At 54.2% G+C, this 7,413-nt stretch overlaps 1 protein-coding gene across 1 annotated transcript; it reads right to left on the bottom strand.

Moving 5' to 3' along the window:
* Window positions 1-4,400: 4,400 nt before the first annotated feature.
* LOC102113693 (C-C motif chemokine 19) lies at window positions 4,401-7,413 on the bottom strand. Its single transcript, XM_005528060.3, has 4 exons — window positions 7,281-7,413; window positions 6,098-6,221; window positions 5,644-5,740; window positions 4,401-5,144 (listed from the first exon to the last, which is right to left on the bottom strand). Exons 1-4 carry the CDS (start codon window positions 7,336-7,338, stop codon window positions 5,124-5,126), a joined length of 300 nt encoding a protein of 99 aa, XP_005528117.1. The 5' UTR covers window positions 7,339-7,413; the 3' UTR covers window positions 4,401-5,123.

The raw sequence follows: 7,413 nt of genomic DNA, 5'->3' as shown, positions 1-7,413 counted from the left end.
TGGCTTTCCCTTTTCACCATAGACAAGGAAAGATTTCTCATGCTTATGGGTATAATGCATCCCAGCCAGCCTCAGGGTGCACACCAATTTCACAGATTCGTGAGAAAGTACAAAATCTTCTCGTCTTTGCTCGCCCGACTGCTGTCCCTCTCATCCCAAGCAGGGCTAACCAGGTCTTTGCTAGCCTCCCCCAAGCTCCATCCCTGCAGTCTGAGCTGGTGGTGACCTCTCACCTCAGTCTCTGACAGAAGCAGTCCTGTTTTGCCCTGAATCCAGGCCATTTTGCTGTGGTGGCAGAGAAATTGAGAAAAGAAGGGAGGGTAGGTTTCCCCCAGCCTTCTGTGGCTGAGCACACAGTGTGGGGAGCAGAAAAAAGCCTTACCTAGAGGCACAGCTAAGCAGGAAAACAGGAGGGAGAGGTGGGGAGGGCCACAGAAATGACACTAAGCCTCCTGCCACTGCCTATTGCTTGTTCAGGAGGGATGGGTAATGGTACTTTCCAGAGTGTTCTCCCAGCACGTTAAGTTTTCCCTCTGCTTTCCCCCCTGGTTTTGTCTTTATCTCCAGTTTTTAGTGCTTCTCTGCATAGAGAGAAGATGGGTGCAGGATGGGTCTCCCCTCCCTTTCCAAGCGAGCCCTGGGACCTGGGCAGAGCTGTGCTTGGCTCGTGGCTCAGCCCCCACTGCAATGAGCTGTAGCTCCTGCTTCTTCTAGAAACACAAAGCTGAGTCAAGTCCTGTCGAGGCACGGGGGTCTCCATGTAAGGCAGCTGCTGGGCTCAATCTGACTCCAGGAGCTCAGGGCAGGAAAAACACCTTGGTCCCACATTCCAGGGCTGGGGATCAGACCATGGAGGTGCAGGCTGGGCAATACCACCAGGGAGAGTTCAGCTGCAGGAGCATGGCAGGAATAGCACCAGCTCTTTATTGGAATCACACAGCTTGGCTAGGAGTGCTGGCATCTTCCCACAGGACAATTCTTGGCAGAAAGTGTCCAGACAAGCAGCAGTGGTGATGATATGCTGGAAGTGAGGGGGGAGCAAGCAGGGGCCTGAGGATGAGAGATGCCAGGTCTGGATCCTCTCCATCATCCACTCATGTTGTTTAGGCAAGAGCAAACTGTACAATGGAACAAGACTAAAGGGGCTTTTCCTCACCTGGCTTCCCACCCTTCCCAACCATCTGCATGTCCCATCTCCTCACATAAACCCAGACAGGTCCCTGGGCCCCTGCCAGCTGGATCTGAAATTTGTGCCAAGGAAGAGCAGCCCTTTGCCTTGGCACCATTGGGTGGAGGCCACCAGAATGGGGAACAACTGTCCCTTGCACTGGCAAATGTGCCCAGGGCATGTCCACAACTCCTGTGGACTCTTGTGCACCAGGGAGTCACATGAAGAAGCTGTGTGAAGGTTGTGAGAGGGGAACCATCTTTTAGCCCCTGTGCTGTTGCTCACTTTGCCTGCAAGTCCATGTGGGGAGGATGCAGTCGGTCCTCCCCTGTCACTCCAGGAGCAGCATGTGCAACACATGGGGGATGCTGGTGACAGAAAAGTCCCTGTACACCATCTCTTTGGAGGCAAGTGACAAAACCAGTTCCAGGAAATACCCTTCCAAACATCGCATTTCCCTTGGTGCCTTGCTTGCAGAGAAGCAGATGGGTGTTTTTTCCATGGAACCTTTGATCCTACCTCCCAGCTGCGTATGCCTGTGCCAGGTCGGACCTTGAGACCGCAGCAGATTGTGCCTGCTGTGTCTGGTGCCCCTTAAACTCAGCCTGGGGAGCATCCAAGACTGCTTTCACCGTGCTAGGCAGACTCAGGAGTGCTCTCATGATCCCAGCTGTGAGTGACCCAATGCTCAGTTTGCTTGCATGGATGCAGCCCTGTCCTCCCTCTCCTGCCTTGTGCACAGTCACCGAGAGAGTGGCTGTTCTGTCAGCTCCTTGTGAAAGGAGCTTTGTAGTTACAGCATCTTGGTGCTCCAAAACATGTAAAATACAGGTCCCCAGGTTTGAATAAAGGGCCAGAGGTGATTCAGCCAATGTTCCAGAGCCAAAGTGATCCCTGCACGTAACTCCTGAGCTATGAGGAGGGTATATACTGAGGGTATATACTGAGGGTATGTCTGCATCATCCTGCACCACACACCACTGGGGATGAAGCGAGGGTAGGAAAAGAGCGAGAAAAACATATCTGGGCAGAGAAAAGCAGGAGGACTTTTTTACTGAAACTAGCTTTGGGCTGGGAACTGAGGTTTTTGACATGGCAGTGACTAACTGCTTTCCCTAAGGAAAGTGGCTGCTTCCTTCTAAAGAGATCATTGACATTTTGAATCAGAGAAATTCACTCCCTAGTATACTAAGCACTGAACCAGTCTGGGTTTTGACAGATTTCCAAGAGGAGTTGGGCTCTGGAGTGGGGGGAGAGGCTGCTGCAGGGCTGGAAGAGGGACAGGAGCCAGGACCACATACCTGGTCCAGGATAGTATCTCCTCTTGTCCTCCCCTTGTGGGGTAAGAGCAGTCTGTTGCCAGAGCTGGGATCTGGATCACTATCCACTTGAGAACCATGGCAGGCAAGGACCTAGCAGGGATCTGTGTTGTGCAGCTGCATTTCTCTGAGGAGAACACATTTACTGCTCCCAGGAGAGATGGGAACCCTGGGCTTTGCAACCATGCTCTTACAGGCTGGTTGGCTAAAACATCCCTGAAACTCATGGAAATGGATAAATCTGCTTCCAACATCCAAGTGCAAGCCCCTTCTCCCTCATTTTCCCTGGTCCAGGACACTATTCTCCTTGTCATGGCAGCCTGCAGCCAAGGATGAATCTGATCCACCCCAGGCTAAGCCCCTCTTGCAGTCCCTGCCCTTTGCAGGGACCTGCTCCAGCTGCAGCAGCTCAGCCTCAGAGCAGATCCATGCCAAGCATCCTCCCCCTCCCCAGCCATGGCCCCCTCACAGGTCACTGAGCGAGCAGCAGGAAGGCTTCTGTCCAAGCCAGCGCCAGTTATCCTCATTTCCCACTCACACTGTTTGTCTTGGCCTCTCTTCCCATACCAGCCTTTCTTCTCTTCCTTCTGCTACCCAGGATTGAATTGCTGGGGCTGTCACTACAGTTAATGATCTGGGACAGAGCTGGTGCTCTGTGAGAGTCACACTCAGAGACATCTGAGCCCAAGGCATTGCATGTGCAGATACCAGGGAGGAGGACCCCAGAGGGGAGAACACCTGAAAGAGAAACAAGCCACCAGCTGAGTGAGCCAGGCAACCAGGGGAGAAGAAGGGACAGGATTAAGCTTGCATTCAAGAGGCATCAGCAGAAAGTCATCAGGTACCTGGGCACTCCCTGGCTTGGACAGCCCAGCCACTGCACCACCGTAGATGCCATCCCCTGAGGGCTGGTGGCTATGTCCCCCCCACCTTCAGGAATAATCCTGGGCCATTTCACTCCCAACCTGTGCCCAGGCATGCTGACTGTCATCAAACCCGACTAATTTAATGATGCAGACTGTGACACAGAGGTGCTTGGGAAGAGAGGATGGTGCCTGCTGTCGGACACACAAATGCTGGACAGAGCAGCTTTGATCAAACATCCCATGGCCTGGACAAAAGGGGACATCAGAGCACTTTGAGACAGCAAGACCTTATTCAGAGTGCACATCAGACCTGAGGCTCAGGAGGGAAATGGTCACAGGCTCTCAGCTTACTGTTGATGAGTGACAGGAGCTAGGAGGCTGCCATCTGTGCCTTATCCATGGATGTACCCAGGAGTAGGTGTCTTCAGCAGCCTCCATTGCCCCAAAAGCTTATCCTTCTACTTATCTGCATCCCAGCTGCCAGCAAGTACTGACCTGCCAGAGTAATCAACCACACTGTGCCTCAGTTTCCCTGTACTGCAAGAACACACCCCCTGTTCCTGCAGCACTTTTTCCATTTCCCAGGAGCTGAGAGCTGGGGAGCTCCAACCCAGTATCTGCACTGGCAGGATTGAAGCATTTGGGGCTGGATGGTGCAATACTGGCGTGCTCCCTCCTACCCCATCCCTGTTCACCTTCCTACAGGGACCTGCTCCTGTAGCCTGGCTGAGCAGTGCAGAGCAGGGTGCCTGTTTTGCTGTGGTGCTGAGAGACTCCCAGGAGAGACCTGCAGCCCAGCTGCTGTATCTTTCATCCCTATGAACCCTCCTTCCTTCTCCCCACATCCCAGCACAGCCCCCTTGCCACTGCAGCAGTGCTGTCTGCTCACCACACACTCCACACTGGCTTTCAGGCTCAAACATGAGGCATGACAACTACCTGCTGGCTTTTCTTTTTATTTAACAAAATCACAGCACGGTAAAAAAAAAAAAGAGTAAAAAGAGGCATACACATGGAATTGTTGCCATGAACAAAAATAGCAGCAAATAACCTGAGAGCAGCATGACCTCCAGGCACAGGCATGGGGCAGGGCTGGACGGTGAGTCAGGCTTAGAAAGAGTGCAATGTCCTGGAGGAGAGCTGGGGCTGAGAGCCACATCTCTGCCTGCTCCACATTAATGGCTCTATTTCTACCCTTGCTATGAAGGGCAGAAAGGAAACAGTGCAGGGAATTCAGGAGTGAGAGAGGAGCCACATCAGCCACACATTTTCTGAGGGCATCTGGGATGTGCTTGGCAAGGATCAGCACAATGTATGACCATTGTGGAACATCTCCATCACTTCCCTCCATCCCCACACTGTTCTATGCTGGCAGCCCATCCCAGGGATGCAGAAGGACTCTAGGCTGGGGCTGACAATGGAAACCAAAGGGATCAGACTAGAGCCGCAGGTCACAGCTGCTGTGCTGATGGGAAGTCTGAGACTCCCCAGCTCACCTCGCAGATCAGTCCCTCAAACAGCTTCCAGGATGCAAAGGTGGTGGAGTCCAGCAGCCCCTGGCTCAGCTTGACACAGGCTGCTGGGTCACATTGGAGGCAGAGGGAAAAAGACAGAGCAGACAGGGCTCTGCCCAGCCCCACACACTGGTATGAGTCTCAAGAAGGGTCTGGCCTGAGACTGGAGGTGGAAGCAGGTTGGTTCCATTAGCATCAGATTCACTGGGAGGTGGTCCCCTCCAGCTGTTGGGACCAGCCATGGCTTCTTCAGGACCTACTTGCCCTGGGGTTTGCCCTGGGGAGGTGAAAAACCCAACTGGTGTTAGTGTGCTCCTTGGGGTATGAGCTTCCCCGGGGTCCCTTCCTCTGCTGGACAAGCCATGGCAGTGATGGACCTATCAGGGCTTGTAAAGCACCCACCAAACTCATCACAAGCCCTCCCCACGAAGATGCAAAAGCAGCAGACTCCAGGCTTGTGGGACAGAATGGGGAGGGATTTTGCTCCCAATGCCGTTTGCCATGGCACACACCAGGCTCAGACAAGAGTGGCACTGGGTAGACAAAAGCCCCAGAACTGCATTTATTTGGGGTGGAAGAGGGACTATCAAGGAGGCAGACTGGCTCCAGTTTGAGGCAGCAGGGATGGAGACCAAGACAAATTATCCATGCCTCAGTAGAGCATGCCCCTGCTCTTCCCAGCAGCCCAGTCACAATGGGAGAAGCCTGTTTGGCAGTGGATAAACCCACCCTCTGGGCTGATCTCATGCCTGGCTGAGAGCAGGGATGGTTCTTACCCTCTTGGCAGAGCCAGCATCCAGCCTTTCTTGGAGACGAATCACCCATGGGGAACGGAGTGGTGCACAGAGGCGCTTGCCCTTTGTGGTGATGAATCTGCCATGTCCATGAGGGAAAAAAACAAGATGTAGTAAGCAGACATCCCATGCATGCTCAAGAACAGCTCAAGTTCTCACCTGCTGCCTACCTCACTGCCCTCCCCCATCTCTGCCTGTAGATGACTTTCTTCCCAGGCTTTTGTCCCATGCTATCCCCTCTCAGCTGCTCCCCCTCCCACTGAGCCTCTTCTGGATCTTCAGGATCTCTTCTGCAGCTCTCCCTATCCCTTCACCCCCAAATCCAGCTCAACCTCCCTCTGCCGTCCTGCTCTGCCTTCAACCCTTCCTCCATGCAAGGTCCATCCCTTGGCCAATACGAGGCCTTGTCCCTCAGCCATCACCACCCTGCTCTTACACAGCAGCAGGGATGTCACAGCCGTCCTGCACCAGCTGGAGCCGGTAATCCTGCACGATCCGCCTCGGGATGGGTGTCTCGCTTGTCCGCAGGCAGCAGTCCAGGACGTTGTTCCCACTGTGCACTGGAGGAGGAACACACCATGCAGGCTGAGGTCAGCTGCACCTCTCCCAGCCTCCCCAGAGGGTGAAGGGGCTGCGGCAGGATGGTGCCTGCAGGAATGCTGTCACACACTGCCCTGGCTGGGCACACAGGCACCAGCTTTATTGCACTCACACCCCAGTGCTGGGAGCCCTTTGCCTCCTTCCGACAGAAAGCAAAGGAGATGAGAAAGAGTGAACAGGCACAAGGCAACTCCTCTGCACGACTGTGTCCCTCCTGCACCCCACCTAGCAAGGCAGGACATGCGGGTCCTTACCCTGCTTCAGGGTGCTGCAATACAGACACGCAGTTCTGAGGGGCTGGGTATGACTTCAGCTTTATTTACTGAAGCAATCACAGGTTTGGCAGCTACCCCACCACCAGCCCACCCCACACAGATCATTCCTGTGACAGCTGAAGGACATAGCTGTCTGTGCTTCTCTGCAGGGAAGGAGATCCAGAGTCACCCTCCCAGCAAATGCTGTATTCACATAACGCCTGACAAGGCTGGCAGCACCCACGGACGTCTGTCAGTGGTCAGACCCTCAGCAGTGAGGTGTGGTGCAGCACCACAAAGGGTCTGGATGCCCCAGCTCCCCACCTCAGGTAAAGGTTCTGATGTCACCCACCCAGACAGCTGTGACCCGTGCAAACCCCACGTCCAACACCAACAGCCCCTCAAACATCAGCCCTGCCACTTGCCTCCAGGCTGCCCTACACCACAGGGTGACAGGAATGTTCCCTTCATGTTCTGGGGAGAATGGGACCAAGACAATCCCAGCCCAATGTGTGCAAGCTGGGCTAGAGCACTGGGAGGCAGGATTGCTCCACGGCCTTTCCCAAACATGCCTTCCCAGCCCCAGAGCCCTGCAGGCTCCTGTCCAGACTTTGAGCAGGACAGGTTACGAGAAGAGGATGTAGGAGGGCTGTGATGGAGTGGCAGCCATGTGTCCCTCTAAAAGTCTGCTGGAAGTGCAAAAGAGAGAAGAAACAGAATCCTCTCATTTCTGCAGGAAAGACAGCCCAAGAGGTCCCCTCTTACCATCTAGGATATGTCCCAGTAACAGGAGACTGAGGCAGAGAAGATGCAGCCGCTGCATTTTGCTGCTGAGTCTGTCAGAGGGTGGGTTGGAGACGATGGAGCTGCAGGCAGGAGAGGCGAGTTCCACACAGCT

The sequence above is a fragment of the Pseudopodoces humilis genome, chromosome 4, assembly GCF_049639895.1.
Source record: "Pseudopodoces humilis isolate 2021_Gansu_Grassland_sample_001 chromosome 4, ASM4963989v1, whole genome shotgun sequence".
NCBI lineage: Eukaryota > Metazoa > Chordata > Aves > Passeriformes > Paridae > Pseudopodoces > Pseudopodoces humilis.
The sequence above is the reverse complement of the archived record's forward strand: the minus strand, read 5'-3'. Positions and strand labels throughout refer to the sequence as shown.

Bases quoted from the DNA above. Each gene is read 5' to 3' on its own strand.
- LOC102113693 (XM_005528060.3), bottom strand. From the start codon at position 7,338: ATGCAGCGGCTGCATCTTCTCTGCCTCAGTCTCCTGTTACTGGGACAT. The intron at 6,222-7,280 runs GTAAGAGGGGAC...TTCCTCCTCCAG, and splicing joins ACTGGGACATATCCTAGATG to TGCACAGTGGGAACAACGTC. The intron at 5,741-6,097 runs GTAAGAGCAGGG...TGGACATGGCAG, and splicing joins TGTGACATCCCTGCTGCTGT to ATTCATCACCACAAAGGGCA.